The sequence below is a fragment of the Amblyraja radiata genome, chromosome 18, assembly GCF_010909765.2.
Source record: "Amblyraja radiata isolate CabotCenter1 chromosome 18, sAmbRad1.1.pri, whole genome shotgun sequence".
NCBI lineage: Eukaryota > Metazoa > Chordata > Chondrichthyes > Rajiformes > Rajidae > Amblyraja > Amblyraja radiata.
In genome coordinates, this window is record NC_045973.1 from 26,173,749 (window position 1) to 26,198,515 (window position 24,767).

Genomic DNA, 24,767 nt, shown 5'->3' on the forward strand with positions numbered 1-24,767 from the left:
TAAAAACTTTCATTGCCTCATCGGACATTGCCTCATAAGGACGCCCAAACTGTGGGGTAGTCCAGGTCTGGTCTAACCGTACAACGTGGCTAGCAACATGGTCTTGCAACTGCACTGCAACACCCTTGTAAATAAGCTAACATGCCATTTGCTTTCTGTTTGTTACCATCTCATGTTGAGTCTTGCAGCACAGAAACGGGCCCTTTGTCCCAATTTATCTATGCTGACCAAGATGCCCATCTAATCTAGTCATGTTTGGCCCATAATCCTCTAAACCTTACCTTTCCATGTTCCTGTCCAAGTGTCTTTTAAATGTTGTTACAGTACCTACGTCAACTATTTCCTCTGGCAGCTCGTTCTATTTCCCCACCACCCTATGTGTGAAAAGATGCCCATTGGGTTTGTTTTAAATCTTTCCCCTCTCACCTTAAACCTATGTCCTTAGTTCTTGATTCCCCTACCCTGGAAAAAAAGACTCTGCGTTCATCTTCTCTATTCACTTCGTGATTTTATACACCTCTAATACACCTTTTACACACCTTGTATCCTTCTCTACACTCTTTCAAGCTCAGAGGCATCTTTCCTACAACAGGGTGATTAAAACTGAATGCAGTATTCCAAATGCAGCCTCACCAATGAACTGTACAACTGTAACATTCCAACTTCTATATTCAATAGAATCTGAAGAAGGGTCTTGACCCAAAACGTCACCCATTCCTTCACTCCAGAGATGCTGCCTGTCCCGCTGAGTTACTCCAGCTCTATCTTCTATATTCAATTTCCCGACTGATTATGTTACATTTCTACTTTCATGAACCAGCACAAGATGCTTCTTTTATTTTTTTTTATTTCCACCAAAAGTAATAACCTCCCATTTCTTGTCTGCCATCTCCTTGCCTAATCTATATTCCTTTACATCTTCCTCAAAGCATGCTTTCCCTCTCAGCTTTATATTGGAGGTAAATCGAGACATGTTACACTCCCTGTTCAATTTGGCAGTGATTCATGTAAATTGTCTCGAACTACTGGCCTGGTACTAGATCCTTCTGGCACGTACCAACTTGCCAACATGAAAAATACAACAGTTTATTTCCATGTTGGTTTCTAGCTAGTCATCTAACCACTTAAATATTTTAATGCTAATCCCGTGAGTCTTTATTTTACTTGGCAACCTTTTGTGCGATCTTTATCAAATGCCTTTTGGAAAATCTTGATAGCCTTTCAACCAGTGTTAGGAAGAACTGCAGATGCTGGTTTAAACCGGACAGATACAAAAAGCTGGAGTAACAGTGGGTCAGGCCTCTGGAGAAAAGGAATAGGTGACGTTTTTAAGTCGAGATCCTTTTTGGACTGAGAGTCAGGGGAAAGGGGAATGAGAGATATAAACGGTACTTAGGAGAAATGAATGGAAGATATGCAGAAAGCAACGATAAGGAAATGTGGGGTGCAAAATAGGCCATTGTTGGCTATGGGATAGGTTATAGTGAGTATGCAGACAGGAACTCGCATAGGACGACAGTAAAACTAGTACGGCAACTTGGTTGGGGAGGGACGGGGAGATAGGGGGTGCAGGTGTTACTTGAAGTTAGAGAAATCAACATTCATACTGATGGGTTGTAAGCTGCCCAAGCGAAATATGAGATGCTGTTCCTCCAATTTCCATTTGGCCTCACTCAGACAATGGAGGAGGGCCAGGGCAGAAATGTTAGTACGGGAAGGGGAGTTGGTGTTTGGTAACCAGGAGATTGCGTAGGCTGTGGGGGACTGAGCGAAGGTGTTCAGTGAAGCGATTGTCGAGTCTGTGCTTGGTCTCGCCGACATCTACCCTGCTGGTATACATCCTCAAAAAGAAAAGCTTGGATATATCAGATGCTGTTTCCTAGTGATATGTATATAAATGCTTTTTATCTGTGTGTGATTACATTTATGGGCCTGTTAAGCTACAGCAAGCAAGAATTTCTTTGTTCTGGTGTTGGTACATAAACACTTGGCTCCTTTCAAAAACCATGTTGACTTCCTATTCATGGTAGGATATTCTGAATGTCTTTTAGCAGTTTCCTGATAACTTATATTAGTCTATAGTTAATAATTATCTGTCATGAGACTCTTGGCTTCCCCAGGCTTTCAGGTATATGGTGAAAATGTTGTAAATTGTCCGTTCATATTTAAAACAACAGTGCATCATGGGACCTGCCCCTGTGGCTCAATATTTGTGTTGAATATGATGTCATGCTAAACTAATCTCCCCTGCTTGTACGTGATCCTTATTCCTCCATACCCAAATGCCTGTCCAAAAGTCGCTTGGACTCCACCATCGTAACTGCCTCCTCCACCACCACCACCCATCTTTTTTAAATTTTGCCCCTCCCACCTTAAAGCTCTTCCCTCTAGTCTGTAACATTTCCATCCTGGGAGAAAGGTTCTGCCTGTCTACCCTATCTATACCCCTCATCATTTTATATACTTCTATCAGGTCTCTCTTCAGCCTCCGATGCTCCAGAGAAAACCTAACTTAGTTTAACCTACCTAACTTACCAAACTTATTTTAACCAACTTGTAGTGACAACCAGGGAATAATGGTTATAATTGCAATGGAATTCAGTAAATTGCATCCCATCCAATCAGTTTTCTGAACCATCTTACCCCTGTCCTTCCAAAAATACATTTAATTGTGTGACACATGTCACTTGCCCTTTGTTGCAATCCCTTGCTTGTTCTGTTTCTTAATCAGTGTTCTGTTCCCAACTTGTTTCAGGCACTGTACTTTATTAGCACCTTGGTAGCTTTACCGTACCAGTTCTGTCCCTGGTGATCTGTCTGCTTCATGCAGCCTTGTAGTCAGTTAGTGCCCTGACTTGCACGTTCTGCAAGTTTTAAACATGGCATATTCATTGCCGGTGACATTATTTCCGACAACGTAAATCATGTTTTGCTTTTTGACCGTGGACTATTTTAATATAGAGTTAATGTGTGCTATATTTACCTGAACAATTTTACCCGCACAACAAAAAACAAAATCAATAAAACACCACATGTTGCAACAACGATATATAAAATCATTAAGATACATCGGGAACTGTTTCAAATAGATTATATTTTAACATGTTTTACTGTTTTACATCTTCCACACATATAAATGCTTGTTTAATGTCGCAGCTTTTTCTTCCTCATTACCCACATTAATTGTGCTACATTTTTACATTTTGCCTAAAATAATACTTATTTATCTGCTTTTATGTTTCTTGATAATTTGCTTTCCTACTTTTTGCCAAGACTAATTTGGTTGAATCAGTGGTGATGAGTAATGTTCTGTGATTCATAATCAGCCAGTATGTCAGAAATCAAATGTATTTTAAAAGGCTGCTGTGTTCTTTCACTTTTCTGTTTTCTGTCTTTTTTGTTTTTTTGTTTTTGTCTGTTTTTCTGACTTTAATCACCCTAACTTTGAAAGCAGCACCTTTGATTACAGGCACTACATTCTGGAATTCCCTCTCAGACTTTACCTCCTGTTCAATTCACTCAAGGTGCAATAAAGAGCTATCTCTTTGACAAACTTGGTCATCTAGACAAATATCTTTTTTTGCTTCCCAGTGTTGAATATTGTATGCTCTACTCTTGTGAAGTGCATCGGATGTTTTCCTGTGTTAAGTTGTACAAATACAAATTGTTAATTCCAGGCTTTCTAGGCAAACACTACATCAAATCTCCCTAGATTACATATGCAGAGCAGCTTTGTGGCATGTCAGTGGGGATCAAGGATGGTGTGCCAGTGACCCTTGCAACTTTCTTTCTCTCATCATATCGTTTAAAAAAGATGAGGAAACAAATTAGGACCTCTGGTTCAATGAACAGAATCATAGAGCTATACAGCACGGAAGCAGGCCATTCAGCCCACCTTGGCATACTGGACTAGTTTCATTCGCCTGCGTTTGGCCCATATCCCTCTAAACCTTGCCCATCCATATATCTGCCCATTTGTCTTTTAAAAGTCCCAATTGCATCCAATTCTATGACTTCACCTGGCAACTCATTCCAGAGGACCTCAGAGGGTAGTTCCTATCTGGAACCTGCTGCCAGAATAAGCCATAGACTTGGATACAATTATTTTTAAAAGATATTTGGATGAGAATGGTTCAGTGAAATGGGCCCAATGAGACTAACTAATCTGCCAAATTGGTTGGCATGGACACGGTGCACTGAAGGGCTTGGTTCCATGCTGAACAGCTCTTTTACTCATAAAACAGTTGCCCCTGAAGTCCCTATTAAATCTCTCCAATCTCATCTTAACCCTATGCCCTTTAGTTTTAGAATCCTCTGTCCCTGGAAAAAGACTGAGTGTTCACTTTATTCTGGAAAAGGCTGTAATTTTTTTTAATCCTGCTCTTGGAAGCAGAGTTAAAATAAATATAGGGAGAAAGGCACTGACTCAGACATTAGCCCAAACCGTGATTTAATAGAGTGTATCTGGAGCATGTAAGATGACCAAATCTCTCTTGCGTCACCCTCCTTCAGGGCTGCATGCCAATCACTTCTCGAAAGTAGTGCAGGTGACTTTCAATTATTAAACATTGCAGATGGTGCCTGTTCTATTACCAGAAGCTGTGTTGTGTGACAGATCCCGCAGAGTATTAATTCCCTTTGTGTTTGCAGTGGATCCAGTTACTAATAATTAGATTGATCAGGTAGAGAGGTCATTTCTAAATATAGCACTTCCTGGGCTGTAATGGTATTGACCAGTTTGTGTGTCATGACACCACATCAATTGAAATGACTTGAGGTAATCTGTAAATGGGATTTTGCAATGCAATGTAGTAAATATTCAGATAGGTGCTGCATATTGCATGCCGGTTCTAGTTTTTAAATGTGCTCACGAGATGGTGCTGCAGACTCATAATGTAACAGCAGGTTACACAGAGAGAGTCATACAGCACGGAAACAAGTCCTTTGGCCCATTTAAGCGTATCCATTTGCTTCCCTTTGGCCCATATCCCTTCCATGTATCCACCTCCTCCGCCCCCCCCCCCCCCCCCCCCCCCCCCCACCACGTCCAAGTGTTTTAAAAAATGTTGTTATAGTACCTGCCTCGACTACCTTTTTGGCAGCTCTTTCCATACACCCACCGCCCTGCGGGGGGGAAGGTCCCTATTGAATCCTGCCCCCCTCACCTTAAACCTGCATCCTCTAGCTCTCGATTCTCTCACACTTGGTCAAATACTCTGTGCATTCACCCTATATATTTGCCTAATGATTTTATAGACCTCTATAAGATTACCCCTCAGCCTGCTCTGCTCCAGATACAACAGTTTTTGGAACCACGGTCTGAAGAAGGGTTCCATCCTGAAACGTTGCATTTCCACCCCCCCCCATCTGTTTGTATTTTGCTCAGAATTCCCACATTTACTACCTATTGACTTCATTTATATGGCAGTTCATCGCTAGGAATCAAACAACTGGGAATGAATGTCAGCAACCTGGAAGCTGTAGCCTTACAGTGTCAGTAGGAAGGGAAGCCATATCATTGTTTCCTTGACCGTGGTGTAGCTATTTTGTAAAAATGTCGATTATCTGTCCGTTCGATGGAAGTTTTGGGTGAGGCTGTTCCCCGCTCCCCCATTAGGATGAGTCACCATCAGAGGTAGTTGACGCAGGAACAATAACAACATTTAAAAGACATTTGGACAGGTACATAGATAGGAGGGGTTTGGAGGGATATGGCCAAATGTCAAATGGGACTAGCTTAGATGGGACATCTTGGTCGGCATGGACAAACATTGAACAGTACAGGAACAGGACCTTGAGCACACAATGTTTGTGTGAACATGACGCCCAGTCCATCTTTTATCTGCCTATACATAATCCGAATCCTGCCGTTCCGTGTGTATCCGTGTATCTATCTAAGATTGCTTAAATTCCACCATCATAAATGCCATCACCCCCACCCCTAGCAGCGCATCCCAGGCACCCACCAACGCTATGTAATAAAAATTTTTTTAAACATTCCCACCACATCCACCTTAAACTTCGCCCTCTCACCTCGGAGCTGTGCCCTCTAGTTTTAATATTTCCATTCTGAACAAAAGGCTCTGACTGGCTATCCTAATCTATGCCTCTCATTTCTGTCAGGTCTTCCCGCAACCTCAGGCGTTCCAGTGAAAACAATCCCAGCCTGTGCAACCTCGCCCTTTAGCTAATACCACATAATTCATGGATCATTCCGGTAAACCTTCTCCCCACCCTTTCTAAAGCTAAGAAAGGGCGGCGGGGGGGGGGGGGGGGGGTTAAGCCTTATCAAGAAAAGATTGGTGGTAAAACTACTTTCATTGAGATTGGGATAAACATGTCTGAAAACTAGAACAAGGGAACTAGTTCCGAGATTTGGTACTGAATAATGAGCAATGGTTCTATGCAATGGTTGTTGAGCATTTATTGGATGACAATCATTATATGATAAGCTTGACTGGGATTATAGTACCTAATATAGTTTTGGAAAAGGAGATATTGAAAACATTTAGTAAAAATCTAGAAAATACACTAATTGCTGGAGTAACTCAGTGAGTCAGGATTTAAACATCAGTCTGAAGAAAGGCCCCGAGCTGAAATGTGGCCTTTCCATGTCATCCAGAAATGCTGCCTGACCTGCTTTTACTCTAGTGCTTTGTGTCTGTTTTTGTAAACCAGCATCTGCAGTTCCTTGTATAATCATAGTAAGTATTCTAGGTTTGATAAAGATGGCATCCATTCAACATACTTAGTCTCTCTACAGTGAATTTGTTAAGTCCATTAATGGTGCCGCCACTCCAGCGCCTAATAAAAATAATTTACTTTGATACAGAGCCAGATTGTATCTATAAAGAGCAAAGTTCTAATATCCAGAAATTCCTTGAATAACCTGTGTGCAATATAAAGACCAAAATAGTAGGTTATTTGTAGGGAAATGTGAAGAAACTCTCAATTGATATTCAAGTCAGCAAGGAATTATAATAGAAAGGGCAGGAGGGATGGCACATGTGCGATCTTGCCCCACTGAATTTACCTCCAGTACCTTGACTTGGATTATAGTACCTAAGGTTTTATAGGACGTTATGGTGGGTGCATTAAGTGGCTAAATGGCCTGATTTTCCTCAGAGTTCCAAACTCAAGCTGAACCAGACTCTGTGCGCTGGTGTCCTGGTGTTCCACATCAGTTGCCCCCTATTCTCTCCCCACCATGAGCATCATGTTTCCAACTGCATATCTTCTCAAGACCACCAGATAATTTCCACCTCCTGCCCGAAGACCTTGATCTACGTTGTTATTGCCCACCATTCTCATCTGGCAACCTTCTTGCATGTCATGTTATAGTTCATCCAGAGCTTTGTGACTTGAACCCTACTCTACTACGGTCATAAATCACCCTGTGTTTGTTGACTTGCATTGGCGTTCACCAAGCTTTTGTTTAAAATATTCTCGTATTGTGCGCTCATCTTTCAACGTTCTTGTGCTTGTTCCAGGCCCACATCAATCTGGGAAATTTGTGCTCTTCCAGTTCTGGCTTCTCGTGTATCCTTGATTTCCTTCATGTCATTGTATCTTCAGCTGCTGACACCATACACATGTCCCAAATCATTTCTATGCATGTGCATCTTTAAATTGGTCTCTGGAATGTTTGTCATAGTGTCATACAGCATGGAAACAGGCCTTTCAGCCCAACTTGTCGATTATCACCTAGATGCCCCATCTATACTAGTCCCATTTGCCCGCATTTAGCCTATATCCCTCTCAAAACTTTCCTGTCCATGTACCTGTCCAAATGTCTTTTTAATGCTGTTACAGTGCCAGCCTCAAGTACCTCCTCTGGCAGCTCGTTCAATATACCAACCGCAGTCTGAGTGAAAAAGTTGCCCCTCAGGTTCAAAATAAATCTTTCCCCTCTCACGTTTGCTATGTCCTCTTTTTTTTAATTTCCCTGCGTAAAAGGCGATGCATTCACCCTATCTATGCCCCTCATGATTTTATACATCCCTATAAAATCCAAATTCTATCTTAACATCACTCCTGTAAAGTGGCCTGGAAAGATTTATAAGCATTGTGTAAATATAGGTTGTTATTTCAATATATTCTCATATTCCTAATCTATTTTTCCATAAATGTTTTAATGAAAACTCTGTGACTTCTCTGTAGCTAAAGATGTCAGATCCTATGCTTGCCTTGTGATAAGGTTCTGGTTTCTGCTCTTTCCACCTTAGCCCCAAACTACCAACACCGTTGAGGAGCCTCTCGACTTGATCAGGCTTAGTCTGGATGAGCGGATTTACGTGAAGATGAGGAACGATCGAGAGCTTCGCGGCAGACTACACGTGGGTAGCCAGTTGAACTCTTTTAATGTTGAGAACAATTTGGTTCTTTACAGGTTGTCAGTCTGTAGTGATTGGCATACTGCAGGGATTACTACTTGGCCCACAGTTATTCTTGTTCCATATCGATAATTTGGCTGAGGAATCAATACATCTGACGGAGGCACAAGGATGCTGGAATCCTGAGCAAAAATCAAAGTGCTGGAGGAATACAGCGGGACAGGCAGCATCTGTAAAGGGAAATGGAGAGGTGACGTTTCTGGTCGGGATCCTTACTCAGATTCTTGTCGTCTATGGTCACACAGTGGTGCAGCGATAGAGTGGCTGCCTTACAGCTCCGGAGATCCGGGTCGACTCTGACTACGGGCGTTGTCTGTGCGGAGTTTGTACGTTTTTCCTAAGACCGCGTGGGTTTTCTCCGGGTGTTCCGGTTTCTTCCCACGCTCCAAAGACATGCAGGTTTGTAGGTTAATTGGCTTAGGTAAAAATCGTAAATTGTCCCTAGTGTGTAGGATAGAACTAGTGTATGGGGTGATCGTTGATTGGGGAGGACTTGATGGCCAAAGGGCTTGTTTCCACGCTGTAATTTCTAAATCTAAACTAAATCTTTGCAAGTTGTTGCTGATATTAAACTAGATGTGATTGAAAAGGGGATGTGAAGAAGCTTTAAGGGAATCTGAAAACATGGCATTGTATTGTGGAGAAAATGTGATCACCAGTTTGTGAGACAAAACAGAAAAGCTGAGTCATTTCTAAATGGTGAGAGATTGGGAAGGATTGCTGTCAAGGGGACCTGGGACTGCTTGTAATTAGATCGCTCATAAATAGCATGCATGTGGAGCAAGTGAGTAGGAAAGCCAGTGGAGTGTTGACATTTAATATGAGGATTTCAGTACAGGAGCAAAGATGTCTTACTGCAGTTGTCCAGTGCTTGGTGATGCCACGCTTGTAGTATTGAGTATAGTTTTGGTCTCATTCTGAAAACAGGATACACCTGCAGGTTGCAGTGAAGACTTTGGTTGATAAAGATGACGTAAACACAAAAAAAACAGAATATGCTGGCAGGTCAGGTGACAGGATCTTGCACCTGTAAAAAGTAACCATGTTTATTTCTCCACAGATGCGACTTGACCTGCTGAGTGTTTCCAGCATTCTCATTTATCCACTGCATAAGCTGAAAGAACCATACAGCATGGAAACAGGCCCTTTGGCCTAAATCGTTCATGCCTACCAAGGTGTCGCATCTAAGCTAGTCCTACCTACCCACTTTTGGCCCATAGCGCTCTAAACCTTTCCTATCCGTGTACCAAGTGTCCTTTAAATATTGTTATTGTACCTGCCTCAGCCACTTCATCGAGCAGCTTAATCCATAAACCCACCGCCCTCTGGATGAAAACTTTGCCCCTGTTAAATCCTTTTCTCTCTCACCTTAAAATTTGTATTGTGTTCCAACTTGCGCTAGTGTGGGTTTGCACCATACTTTGGTGGTTAATATCTGAACTCATAATCCAGTGAATGTAGGTTTGGGTATCTGCATAGTACATCATAAAAGGCCCATTAAGTTGTTAGTGTCTTCCAGGAACACAAACATGTAATCATTAATAAAAACATAACATGCTGGAAAAACACAGCAGGTCATCTACAGAAATATCTCAGATCAAAGACCCTTCAGAACTGGGAAAGAGGAATAACATGTGTTTTTGGTTGCAGAAAGGATATGAAAAGGTCAAAGAGTGAGGCCAGGTTTGCTCAGTTTGCAGAGCAGTGAGGTTATTAGATTAATTACGGGCAGCTACAGGGTTGGAGACAGAGAACACTGAGAAAGGGACATGTGAAACCAGTCGGAGTTCTTGCTGAGAACTGAAACCAGAAGGTGGTTGGGAGATGTCCAACAGATCAGTATCTGTGGAGAGAGCAATACTGTACTAATATTACTGATGTCTAAGAAGGAACTGCAGATGCTGGACAATCGAAGGTAGACAAAAATGCTGGAGAAGCTCAGCGGGTGAGGCAGCATCTATGGAGCAAAGGAAGGTACACAAAATTGCTGGGGAAACTCAGCGGGTGCAGCAGCATCTATGGAGCGAAGGAAATAGGCGACGTTTCGGGCCGAAACCCTTCAGTCTGAAGAAGGATCTCGACCCGAAACGTCGCCTATTTCCTTCGTTCCATAGATGCTGCCTCACCCGCTGAGTTTCTCCAGCATTTTTGTCTACCTAATATTACTGATGGATAACCTTGCAGCAGAACTGAATCCAACCTGGCCTATATGCGATTGCAATCACTTGCCAGTTACATTGACACTTAAGTGCACTCTAAAGTGGACTTGCAAACCTCGCGCAAATAGGAGGATAACGTGGAACAAAGAAATATGTTGCTGGAGGAACTGAAACAGCCCTTTTCCCTCCACAGATGCTGTTTGCCTCACTGAGTTCCTCCAGCCCTTTTTTTTTTTTATTGCACACAGTTCAGTTCAGTTTTTATTTGTCATATGTAGGTTAACACAGGGTCAACGGTACAATGAAATGTTTTTGACAAGACAATGATATTACACGGATAAAATTAAGGTTAAAAAAAAAAGATAAGATAAGTGACATTGGTAGATAAAAGACAATAATAAATAAAATAATCAACATATATGATGTATTTATGAGTTCAGAAGCCTGATGGCATGATGATAAAAACTGTTCTTACGTCTGGTGGTACGTGCAGCCATGCTCCTATATCTTCTGCAAAGTATCTGAAGAAGGGTTTCGGCCCGAAACGTCGCCTATTTCCTTCGCTCCATAGATGCTGCTGCACCCGCTGAGTTTCCCCAGTAATTTTGTGTACCTCCTATATCTTCTGCCTGACGGTAACAAGGAGAACAGTCTGCGTGCTGGGTGGCTGTGGTCCTTGATGATGCTGTGTGCCTTCCGCAGGCACCGCCTGTGGAAAATATCCTGAATGGCCGGAAGACAGTTGCCAGTGATGTGCTGTGCCACATTCAGGCATTTGCTGTCTAGTGTGTCTCCGTTGGACAGTAATGCCGTCTTTGCCAGGGTATGGACATCCAGAATGTGTATAATTGATGCTTTTCTTTCTATTAAGCCTAAAAATGTTCCTGCGAGGCTTGTGTCAACGCAGATTAACAGTGCCATTGGGACAGTGCCTGAAGCAAAACCTTGATCTGTCTGTGCCGTGGGAAAGGCAATTTAATAGTACCCAGGAAATTGAAACCTGAAACCTGGATTTTTTTGTGTGACAAACGTCCCAACTAATCTCCAGGATTATCGCTGAGTATGAATAGCATCACTGTGTGCAGCCTGGTGTGTTAAGCTTTAGTGCACAGAGGACAACAACACATGGTCCAAGAGAAGAGCAACTTGCAGAAAAGTGCACAGTACTAGAGTAACTCATTGGGTCAGGCAGCATCTCTGGAGAACATGGACATGGACCCGGCGTGGGGGGACCACTGTGAGGAGGGGGAGGGGGGAGAAAAAGGTGGGGGGGGCAGGCATGAGGGTACTTTGTAAGAGCCCATTATGAGCGATTATTTGCATACCTTGGTTATGCAAGCAAAGAATTTCACCGTGACTTGTCACGTGACAATAAAGTATTCAATTCAATTCTGGTGATATTTTGGGTTGAGACACATTTCCAGACTGGTTAGACGGGTTTCGATCTGAGATGTTACCTTGACAGATGGCTGAAGAAAGTGACAAAGGCTGCTCGTGAAAAGGAGACAAAAAGGGTGTGGGATAAAGGGAGGAGCGAAATGTAGAGCTGGAGGGAAGGATATGTGTGGAGGGGATGAGGGATGGGAAAGAGGGGATATGGGCAACATGTATGAAGGAAGGAAAAGTAAACAGGGATATTGGGACAATTGGGTGCGTACTGGGTTGGAGACATAGGAAATAGAGAGGGTGTAGTGCCTGGTATCACTTAAAATTGGAGAATTCAATGTTCATACCCTTGGCTTGTAAACTACTCGGGCAGAATATGAGGTGCTTTTCTTCCAGTATATTTGTGACCTCACTCTGGCAATGGAAATGGCCCTGGACAGAAAGGTTGCTGTGGCAAAACAAAGAACTGCAGGTGCTGGTTTATACTACAGATAGACACAAAGTGCTGGAGTAACTCAGTGGGTCAGGCAACATCTCTGGAGAAAAAGGATGACCGTGGCAATGGGAAGAGTTAAAATGGTTAGTAACCGGGAGATCCAATGCCCTTGGCAGATGGTGTGCAGTATTCAGCAAAGCAGTCACAGCCACATCGGGAGCACTGAATGCAGCAGAGAAGGTTTGAACAGGTGCTGGCCAGAAACATTGTCTGTCCATTCCCTCCACAGATGCTGCCTGACCTGCTGAATTCCTCCAGCACTTTGTGTTTCCCTCAGGATTGCAGCATCTGCAGTTCCTTGTCTTCATCTACGGCAGAGATTACTGGTCCTGCATTGCCTTGCCCACACCCACAGACTGCAACCGAAGCAAGTTGTAAAAATAGTTAGACAATCGGATGCAAGACGAGGGAATATTTTCTACATAGTGGTTTATTCTGTGAGCTGATTGAAGCAGGCTGGTTAGTCATCGTCACTCGGGACTTGGTTAAAATTGCACAACTGTGAGCAGGGTGAGGGAAGCAAATTAAAGGGATCTATCCGGGAGTTGGCACAGAGCTGATGGATCATATGGTCTCCCCCTTGCGCCCTTCTTGTTTATGCACATACTTGGAGGCATCATGTTTCCTTCACCGGACTATAGATGAGGATAAGACCTGCCCTCCCTGCACAACCACAAAACTGAATGGAGTTTGCACATTCTCCCCGTGTGGATTTCAAGAGAGTCGAAGAGTGTTTTATTGTCATTTATCCCAGACCGAACAATGATATCCTTACTTGCGTTAGACTTCCTCTCATGTGGATTTCAAGAGAGTCGAAGAGTGTTTTATTGTCATTTATCCCAGACCGAACAATGATATCCTTACTTGCGTTAGACTTCCTCTCATATCCCAAAGACGTGCGGGTTTGTAGGTTAATTGGCCCCTGTAAATTGCCCATAGTGTGTAGGAAGTGAGATAACATAGAACTAGTGTGAACGGGTGAGTTACTCCCAGACTGAAAAAGAGTCCTACCCGAGACGTCACATATCCATGTTCTCCAGGGATGCTGCCAGACCTGCGGAGTTACGCCAGCACTTTGTGTGCTTTTGTGTAAATCAGCATCTGCAGTTCCTTTTTCTGCCTCCAAATCCATTCTCAGGATGTAGATATCTCAACATCAAGGTTCTCACTACGTTCCGCTGTATCTCAAGGGTGAGCCGTATTGACTGCAGGCCAGCCACCAGACTCCTGAAGCAAACAGCCCACCATGGCAAGCAGTTCCCAGGTGGGTCAGTCAGTACATGTGCTTCAGGGGTATCCTCCAAACTTCCTCAAAATGTTAACACCATTATTCCTGGGAATTCTACACCCAAACGTCTAGGACGGGTGTAAAAACTCTGAGTCTCTCTGGAAGCGGATGGAGGCCAAACACAAACGGAGAAGGGATCACGATAATCTAGATCACCCACTGGCCTGTCCACCCACTTCACTGTGGCACTGCATGCAGATGCTCCATAGGATGATTCAACACTCGGAGCTGTCATGGAAACAAGTCATCCTTAACTCCAAGTACCTGCTGAAAGCAATTCCATAATTTGGTTATTCGCTAAAATGAATGATTGGAGTTTTTAAAAATAGAATGCATTAGTCCATGGTGATTTACAACGTGTCGGGCAGCTGAATTAAGTCCTTCAAAAGAGTCACCTTGATCAAGATCAGCAATGTTCTGCTGCAGCATTGGGTGGAAGTAGCAGTCAGATCATTTGTTTAAAACCTCTGCCCCCTGTACCATATTCAGAAGTAGATTTGTTTATATAAAGCAGTGGTCCTGATTTATTGGACTAAACAATCTTCCTGTATGTTATGAGCAAAGCCACTAGTTTCATGTTCGGATGTTTTTAAACCCTGGATTCCCACGTGACTTGCACAATGGATCAGGTTTCCAAATTTATGACTATTGGAAAAAAACTCTGTGCGTTGGAGGCCAGGAGCAGATCTAGTTTTACTGCCATTTCCTGTGTGGGCTGATTTTGTTGAAAGCTTTTCAGAAAATGATACACCCAAAGGCTCATCATACAAGGGAAAGCTAACATTTCGGGGGGAAAAATAATTGCAAGGTATCTCCCGTCAGAATATTGAATTCCGCATGTGCTGACTTCAAAGTTACAAAAGCTGAGGTGCCATGTAATAGAAGGGCAGTGGAAAGAGTAAATTAAATGTTTGTGTGTGGGAAAGAACGTTGTCTGCAACATGAGGATACAGCGTGGTACTTTACATGTAGCCGCTCTTGCCATAAGGTAAACACAGCAACTAATTTGCAAACAGTGTGATCTTGTAAACAGCACTGTGTTAATCAGCAGAGAATCTTTTTGAAATGGTGTTTGGGAGCTACATGTTGATCAAGACGTCATTGTCCTTCAGGAAAGGTAGTGGGTGCCCATCTGAGGGGGCCTGTCTTTTCTGGAAGGCAACAGTTGAGTCACAGAGCTGTACAGCACCAAAACAGGCCCTTCGGCCAAACGCATCCATGATGACCAACATGCCCCAATCTAAACTAGTATAATTTGCCTCCATTTATCCCTTTAAACCTTTCCTATCCATATTTCTGTCCAATATACATTAAATATTGTTATAGTACCTGCTTCAACCACCTCCTCTGGCTGCTCATTCCATATACCCACCACTCTCTGTGTGAAAGTTGCCCTTCATGTTCCTATTAAATCTTTCCCCTTTCACTTTAAACCTTTGTCCTCTGGTTCTTGATTCCCCTTCCCCTACTCTGGGAAAAGATACTCTGTATTTGCCCATTTATTTGAAACATATAAGATTGTTAAGGGTTTGGACACGCTAGAGGCAGGAAACATGTTCCTGATGTTGGGGGAGTCCAGAACCAGGGGCCACAGTTTAAGAATAAGGAGTAAGCCATTTAGAACGGAGACGAGGAAACACTTTTTCTCACAGAGAGTGGTGAGTCTGTGGAATTATCTGCCTCAGAGGGCAGTGGAGGCAGGTTCTCTGGATGCTGTCAAGAGAGAGCTAGATAGGGCTCTTAAAAATAGCGGAGTCAGGGGATATGGGGAGAAGGCAGGAACGGGGTACTGATTGGGGATGATCAGCCATGATCACATTGAATGGCGGTGCTGGCTCGAATGGCCTACTCCTGCACCTATTGTCTATTGTCTATTGTGTATTGTCTATTGTCTATTGCCCTATCTATTCCCCTCATGATTTTTCTCCCTGGGGTGGTATTAATTGATCTTCCATGGTGAGTCATCAAGAGTCAAGTGAGGCCTGTTGAAGCTGGGGCAAGGATAATTGGATCTGACCATGCAGACGTCATTCTGTGTTGTTCGTTTATCATTTTCCTACGATTCGTTCATCTGTGCATATTTATGATGAATAACAGTCTGTTGTTACCAAGCCATGATAACACCCCTCTGCTGCCTGTGGTGGCAATGCAGAAATCTCCCAGCAGATGGCTGTGATCGCAGGCTGGCAAACACACAGTCAGCCACCATTATGAATGTAAGCATTGGAATTTATAATGTCCAGGTTCGCAGGCCAGTGTAGATATAATTAGTCATGTGCAAATTCTGTCTTGTTTTTTTCTTCTCAACTCAAGGTTAGATTGCAGGCCACCATTTTGAAGCATGCTCTTTGTAATCACAGGCATACGACCAGCACTTGAATATGATATTGGGAGATGTCGAAGAGACTGTTACAACAGTGGAAATTGATGAGGAAACGTATGAGGAGATATACAAAGTAAGTGCAATGCTCTTCCCTCTGCGCATTCGAGTTAGTTGTTGCGGAAGCTTAGGATCTAATGGACATGCTTCATAGAGTTGGATCGTATTTGTTCTGACCCGCTCCTGACAAGCTCTTTGACTCTATTCGCTGCTGCACTGGTAGGAACAATATTGTGCCTACCTAATCTGCCCCTCCCACCTTTCGTAGAACCGTAGAACACAGAAGCAAGCCCTCCGGCCCACAATCTCCATGCCGAACATGACTAGATTCCTCAGCCTGCACATGATTCCCTATCACTCCATTCCCTGCACATCCTTGCTGATATAAAATCCTCTTAAGCACCACTATCGTATATGCTACTATTAAGACCCTGTCTCTATATATTTAAAAAATGCCCCACACATCTTTTTTAAGCTTTACCCCTCTTACCTTAAAGTTATGCCCTCTAATTTTTTAACTTTTCCAGCCTGGACAAAAGGTTCTGACTCTCTACCCTGTCTGTGCCTCTCATAAATGTATATACTTTTATCTGATCACGCCTCAACCTCCGATGCTCCAGAGAAAACAATCTATGACTATCGAAACTCTCCTTATAGCTAATACCCTCTGATCCAGGCAGCGCGTCTTGGTGGACCTCTTCTGCACCCTCTGCAAACCCTCCATATCCTTCCTGTAATGGGGTGATCAGAGGGCAGAGTAATACAGTCATCCCTTCCCTCGCACCCTATCCAGTTGCTGCCAGTTGCCTGCATCAGCAAAGGCCTGGGAACAGAAGTGGCTTATATTGGCAGTATGCAGAAAGCGTGTATTACCTTGTTTGTCATTCAATTTATCAAAACTCTGGGGACTTGAATTACGAGCAGGAGCACATCCCTACTCCTGCCAATTAGTGATGTAATCTCAACTCCTCATCCCTGGCAACTCCTGGTAACCTTTCACCCACTTGTTTATTGAGCATGCACCTATCTAATTCGAACAGACTTGGCTTCCATATCCTTTGAGAGAAACAAGTTCACCTCGTTTGTCTTCAATGGATGACCTCTTGTTTTTAAACAGCAACTCCTAAATTCAATTTCCCCCTCAAGAGCAAACATCCTGTCCACATCCAGCCTGTCAAGTAACCTCTGATCTTGTGTTTTAATCAAGCCATCTTTAAATTTTCAGTCTCCACCAGACCCTAGCCCAGCCCATGGAATATTTCCTCATAAGATAAACTGCCCATCCTAACACTAAGAGTTATTTATCTTGTCAGGAGAGTCTAGCAGAGAGGGAGGGGGGGGGGGGGGGGGGGGGGGGGGGTGCATAGAATCATACAGCACAGGCTCTTCAGCCCAACTCATCTTTCCTGACCAAGATGCCCCATCTAAGATAGTCCCATTTTCCTGCATTTGGCTCATGTCCCTCTAAACCTTTTTTTATCCATGTACCTGTTCAAATGGCTCTGAGAGTTGTCAGTGTGCCTGTCTCAACTCCCTCCTCTGGCAGCTTGTTCCATATACCCACCACCCTACGTGTGAAAAGGTTTACACCTTGGGTTCCTATTTAATTTTTTTCCCCTCTGGTTCCTGAATCCCTTACCCTGTGCGAAAGACTGTGCATGTACCCTATCTATTCCCTTCATGATTTTATACACCTCTGCAAGGTCACCCCTCGGGCCCGCTGAGCTCCAAGGAATAGCCTGCCTAACCTCTCCCTCGAGTCCTGACAGCATCTTCATAAATGTTCTCTGCACTCTTTCCTGCTTAATGCCTATAGCAGGGTGACCAAAACTGGACACAATACTCCCAAGTGCAGCCTCGCTAATGTCTTGTACATCTATAACATAACGTCCCAACTTCTATACTTAATCTCATGACTGATAAATAGCTACTTGTGACACCACTTTCAGGGAACTGTGCACTTGAGTACTCCTAGATCCCTCTGCTCTACAGGGAGAAGTTGGTGAGGGGATGGGGGGTGATAGTATCAGAATAAAGTGGGGGGTATGAAGTAGAAGATCTTGATGTTGGGACAGGCCTGACTCATCCTTATTTCACCCTACGGCTCCCTGAACGATGAGTCAAAGCTATTCACTGTGACCTTGGATGTTTCCGCAGAGACTTGCCAATTTCTATCGTGAGATCTTTCCCTTTCCTAATCCCTTCTGCTTTTGTGTGCAGTTGAAAGATTCCTGGCACCCAGGAAGTCTGATGCCATCAAGCTCGTGGAGCAGCAGAAAACAATTTCATAATTTCATGTCATAGCAGCAGAATTAAGCCATTCAGCCCATCGAGTCTACTCCACTATTGAACCGTGGCTGATCTATTTTTCCCTCTCAACCCCATTCTCCTGCCTTCTCCCCTTAACATTTACTAATCAAGATATCTCACAGCCTTTTAAAAAATATTTGCAGAGTATAAATATTAAATGTATTAAAATAAAAACTGAAGCATCTTGAGCATATTTACAGAAAAACTATTTATTTTATTTGAGTCAGAAGCGTTGCTAAGCAGTCACGATGGCATGAAACTAAATAGTATGTGATGTAACTGAGCTGGGGGTTTCAGTGTATTTAGCGACAAGCGAGGTTTGTACGTACCATGAATTTGGGTCGGTTCCAGAGATTTCCCTTGATTGCTGCTGATCACCGAATCACTGGCAACGTTGCCAAGAGTTGTTCCCTCTTTCATCAGTGCCAACAGGGGCCTGGAGTACCTGATTACCAGCTCCTGGCTTATTTTAGTTGGGATTTCAATGCTGACTTCTGAGCTCTTTGGAAGACAAAAATAGCTTGATTTCAGCAGGACGTCAGAATACACTTGACTATAGAGTCACACAGCATGGATGCAGACCCTTCGGCTCAACTCGTGCAAACTGACCAAGGTGCCCATTCTGAGCCCATATCCATCTAAACTTTTCCTATCCATGTCCTAGTCCAAATGTCTTTTAAATGTTATTACACTTACCTCAACTATCTCCTCTGGCAGCTCGTTCTAAATACGTTCTACCATCTATGTGGAAAACATTGCCCCTTGAGTTCCTATTAAATCTTTCCCCTCTCACCTTCAACCTATGCTCTCTAGTTCTTGATTCCTCTACCCCGAGGGAGTATTCCCTTCATGATCGTGTACACCTCTATAGTGTACACTCCTCAGCCTCCTGCGCTCCAGGGAATAAAATCCTAGTCTGCCCAACTTTCCCGTTTGCTCAGACCCTCGAGTCCCGGCAACATCCTTTTAAATATTATCTGTACACTTTCCAGCTTGATGACAACTTTCCTATAAAAGGGTGACTAAAATGGCGCACAATATTCCAAATGCGGAATCACCAATGTCTTGTACACTTATAACATAACGTTCAAACATCTATACTGAATTGGGGACATAAAGAAGTACAGATGCTGGAATCTTGAACAAAACACAAAGGTGCTGAAGGAACTCAGCAAGTAAGTCAGCAACGGTCTGAACAAGAGTAATGACCCCAAACACCACCTGTCCTTTCCCTCCCAAGTGGATGCTGCCTAACCCACTGAGTTACTTCTGCACTTGTTTTTCTATACTCAATTCCCTGACTGATGAAGGCCAGCATGCCCAAGAGCCTTCTTCGCTGCCCTGTCTACTTATGATGCATCTTTCGAAGACTCTGAACCTTGTCAAATAATAGGCCTGTAAACTATAGCAATCCGTGGCTTGTAAGCTGGGAGTGGACAGGTGACCAGCATCTGACATGTGGTGCCAAAATGCTTTGGGGCTTTATGAAAAGGAACCTGGTTGTTTAAAGATTTATTCATCCATGATCTTTTCCTTTCTCTCCCCAGTCCACCAAGAGAAATATCCCAATGCTGTTTGTCCGTGGGGATGGTGTTGTTCTTGTGGCCCCTCCACTGAGAGTCGTTTAACCCCAACCAAACTGAACACTATGGACTGAGCTTCAACATGTGGCTATGATTTTCAGTTGATTGAGACATTATTGTTTTTATAGACCATATTTCAAAGTTACAACAGACAAGGCTGAGGCCTGTTGTTTATTTTTCTAAAAGTGTCCGGCTTGGACTCTTGTGAGAAGTGAAGTGTTTCTGTTTGATTTAATAAAGATCACCACTGTTTTCTGTGCCTCGATGTTCAACCATGTGTTATTCACTTATTCACCAGATCTTTAACCCACTGTTGACATCTTACAAACTTAAAGCACACAGTATTGGGGGTTCAGTATTGATGTGGATAGAGAACTGGCTGGCAGACAGGAAGCAAAGAGTAGGAGTAAACGGGTCCTTTTCACAATGGCAGGCAGTGACTAGTGGGGTACCGCAAGGCTCAGTTCTGGGACCCCAGCTATTTACGATATATATTAATGATTTGGACGAGGGAATTGAATGCAACATCTCCAAGTTTGCGGATGACACGAAGCTGGGGGGCAGTGTTAGCTGTGAGGAGGATGCTAGGAGGCTGCAAGGTGACTTGGATAGGCTGGGTGAGTGGGCAAATGCAGGCAGATGCAGTATAATATGGATAAATGTGAGGTTATCCACTTTGGTGGCAAAAACAGGAAAGTAGATTATTATCTGAATGGTGGCCGATTAGGAAAGGGGGAGATGCAACGAGACCTGGGTGTCATGGTACACCAGTCATTAAAAGTAGGCATGCAGGTGCAGCAGGCAGTGAAAAAGGCGAATGGTATGTTAGCATTCATAGCAAAAGGATTTGAGTATAGGAGCAGGGAGGTTCTACTGCAGTTGTACAGGGTCTTGGTGAGACCACATCTTGAGTATTGCGTACAGTTTTGGTCTCCTAATCTGAGGAAAGACATTCTTGCCATAGAGGGAGTACAGAGAAGGTTCACCAGACTGATTCCTGGGATGTCAGGACTTTCATATGAAGAAAGACTGGATAGACTCGGTTTGTACTCGCTAGAATTTAGAAGATTGAGGGGGGATCTTATAGAAACTTACAAAATTCTTAAGGGGTTGGATAGGCTAGATGCAGGAAGATTGTTCCCGATGTTGGGGAAGTCCAGAACAAGGGGTCACAGTTTAAGGATAAAGGGGAAATCTTTTAGGACCGAGATGAGGAAAACTTTTTTCACACAGAGAGTGGTGAATCTCTGGAATTCTCTCCCGCAGAAGGTAGTTGAGGCCAATTCATTGGCTATATTTAAGAGGGAGTTAGATGTGGCCCTTGTGGCTAAAGGGATCAGGGGGTATGGAGAGAAGGCAGGTACAGGATACTGAGTTGGATGATCAGCCTTGATCATATTGAATGGCGGTGCAGGCTCGAAGGGCCGAATGGCCTACTCCTGCACCTATTTTCTATGTTTCTATCAACTTAACATCGTCCGAAGAAGGGTCCTGACCCAAAACGTCACCTATCCATGTTCTCCCCAGATGCTGCCTGATCTGCTGAGTTACTCCAGCATTTTGTGTCTTGTTTTGTAAACCAGTATTTGCAGTTCCTTTTGCCTCCTCTCTTAACATCGTGCCCTAATTTCCATAGAAGATGCCTTGCTGTGTCAGTGTTAGTCATTGTCCTTAGATGTGGATGATTCCATCTTCAGCAGCTCCAGACTTTCAATTAAATCACTTCAATGATCAGTAAGCATCTGTGCACTCTGCTTCTCTCTCTCTCTCTCTCACTTTTACTGGAAACAGTAATTAAAGTTCCCACATTCAGTCAATAGGTACCAAATGCAGTGTCTATTACTCATCACCATGTGATGTTACTGATCCGACAGTTTTGATTTTATTTTTTTTCTTCTTGAGCTTTTATTCTCAGTCGCCTGGGGGTTGGTCTCTGAAGAAATTAAGTTCATATACTGAGAACCATCTCCCTTTTGTTACTTGAGACCTCTGGGGTCTTCAATTAGGCTTTCGTGTGTGTGTGTCGATGTGTATGCACACATTAAGTTTACAACAGCAAAATGTAACATTTATAGGCCAGAAAATACTGATCTTTATGCTTGAATGTTCTTTTGAGTTTTCCCCCTACAATTAAATCTGAATCAATGGCTCTTGATATAGGAGAACGCAAAAAACTGTGGATGCTGGAACCTTGAACAACAAAGCGCTGCTGGTAGATCTTAGCGGGTCAGGCAGCATCTGTGGAGAGAACGGACAGACGGCATTTCGGGTTGTGATCCTTCTTTCATCAGTCTGAAGAAAGATCCCAACCCAAAACAAAATATGCGGTATTCACCTCAACTTCTCCAAGGTAATAAGTTCCACATTTTGATACTCTGGTAATGTAGTTTCTCCTGAAATGCATTTACTGGTGACAGTCATATATTGATGAACCTTTGGCTAAAGTTTCCTCCACATCTGGAAACACTTATCTAACATTTCAAATCTGTTAATAATCAATCTTCAGGTCACTCCCTCAGTCCCCTTTATACCAAAACCCAACTCTTCAAATTGTCTTTATACTTAATATCCTGCTTCTGACTGTATATTTAATTGATTCTGTCAGTTCTTTAGATCTCTGTGAATAATGTAGTTCTTTGACCCTTAGGAAGTGGTGTTAAATGTCCTTCTTACCTCAAGACTTGCCTGTTGCAATACATTTCTGGACACTCTCCGTCATTCTCTGAACCTGAGCTCAGCCAAAACCTTGCTGAGTTACGTGGCACTGAATCCTGTTTGTCTATCGGTTGCAGCAGTCTCAGAATTACAATCTCAGAATTCTCATCCTTTTTCCATGGCCTTGCTCCTTTTTCATTTCTGTAATCTCCAGTCCTCAGTGGTGGAGTCGCTGCCTTACAGCTCCTGAGACCTGGGTTCGATCCTGACTACAGGAGCTGTCTGTACGGAGCTTGTACATTCTTCCTGTGACGTGGATTTCCTCCCACATCCCAAAGACGTGCAGGTTTTTAGGTTAATTGGCTTGCATAAAATTGTCCTTGGCGTGTAGGATAGAGCGGATGATCGATGGTCAGCGTGAACTCAGTGGGTCAAAGGGGATGTTTCTATTCTGTGTGTCTAAACTAAACTACTGCCCTATCAGATGTCAATGTTTCTCCAGTTCTGGCCCTGTAAGCATCTCCTAAAGTAATCACTTAATTATTGACAACTCTACCAACTGCCGAGGGTCTTAGCTTTGAAACAGCCGCCTTGAACCCCTCTGTGCTACTGCTCCATCCAACCTTGCAGCCACATGCCAATTGGAGGAACAACACTTCATATTCCACTTGGGAAGCTTAGAACCTAACAATATGAATATTGAATTCTCCAATTTTAGGTAACGCACCAACAAAGAATCAGTCCTCTGGCTGTGCCTCAAATTCTATCTTTTCATCTCTTAGCTTTGACCGACTGCATGCCTATCAAAACCCCTCACATGTATCCACCAAGCACTCAGCAGGCTTATCCCATCCTCACCTCTTCTCCAGCTTTCTTTTCCCCCCCCCTACTAAAATCAGCCTGAAGAAGGGACCTGACCTGGAATGTCATCTATCCATATTCTCCAGAGATGTTGTCTGACTGCTAAGTTACTCCAGCACTTTGTGTGTTTTTATTTTCCTTGCATCCTTTCTCTTGTCGATCTTAATTATCTCTTTGTGGCTTCATATCAAATCTTGTTTATCTATGGTCCCGTGCAACGGTGTGAGAAGTTGTATTGTGTGAGAGTACTATGCACTTGCAGTTGCTTGAGTAAACCACATTTGAAGTATATTTACTGGCATTGCATGTAAGATGAGGTTGTCTGTCATGCTGCCAATATTGGGTAGGAACACGATGCTATGTATCTGAATCTAGAGGATGGTAACTGGTGGGGGAGGAATATAGGAATATGAGAAGAAAAACAAGGAACTGCAGATGCCAGGATCTGGAGTAAAACACAATGCTGGAGTAACTCATTGAATCAGACAGCATCTGTGGAAGGAATAGATATGGGCCAAGATGACAGCACAGGCCAGTGTTGACAAAATGCATGTTGCTGTAGCAACAAGTCTGCATTGGAACAGAACAACATCTTTGAGGACCTAAGGAACTGCAGATGCTGCTTAGCTAAAAATGACACAAAATGCTGGTATAACTCAGCGGATATTTTGAGGCCTTGAAGGCCTAAGCTATAAAAGAGAGATTAGGGCCTCAACCCGAAACGTCACCTATTCCTTTTCTCCAGAGATGCTGCCTGATCCGCTGAGCTATTTGAGGAATTTGCATCTATCTTATTCTTTGGCATGCAGGAGGCTGAGGGGTGATCTTACTGTGATGTGTAAAATAGGTTGGGTGAATTCACAGAGTTTTTTACCTACTGTAGGAAATTCAAGAACCCAAGGACATAAGTTTAAGGTTGGAGGGGAAAAGACTTAATAGGAATCTATTTTTCCATTCGGGCAACTTTTCATTCAAAGGGTAATGGTTATATTATATATGAGCTACCAGAGGAAGTAGTTGAGGCTGGTACGATCACAACATTTAAACAAACATTTTGACAAGTACATGGATAGGAAAGGTTTAAAGAGATATGGGACTAGCTTAAATGGGCATCTTGGTCGGCACAGATGAGTTGGGCCGAAGGGCCTGTTTCTGTGCTGTATAATGCAATAACGTGGTTGAAGAGCAAGAGAGCAGCAGGAATCAGAGGGGGAGCAGCGGGAGATGGTCTCACAGACCACCCGTCAAAGTGGTCA

General features: G+C 43.3%; 1 protein-coding gene across 1 annotated transcript in view; it reads left to right on the forward strand.

Moving 5' to 3' along the window:
- lsm3 (LSM3 homolog, U6 small nuclear RNA and mRNA degradation associated) overlaps positions 1-20,254 on the forward strand; it is a 27,491-nt gene extending 7,237 nt beyond the window's left edge. Inside the window, exons 2-4 of the mRNA XM_033036953.1 lie at positions 8,226-8,336; positions 16,083-16,178; positions 19,960-20,254. Of these exons, the coding sequence (XP_032892844.1) occupies positions 8,226-8,336; positions 16,083-16,178; positions 19,960-20,040 (288 nt within the window). The 3' untranslated portion in view covers positions 20,041-20,254. The remainder of the gene's footprint in view (positions 1-8,225; positions 8,337-16,082; positions 16,179-19,959) is intronic.
- Positions 20,255-24,767: the final 4,513 nt, after the last annotated feature.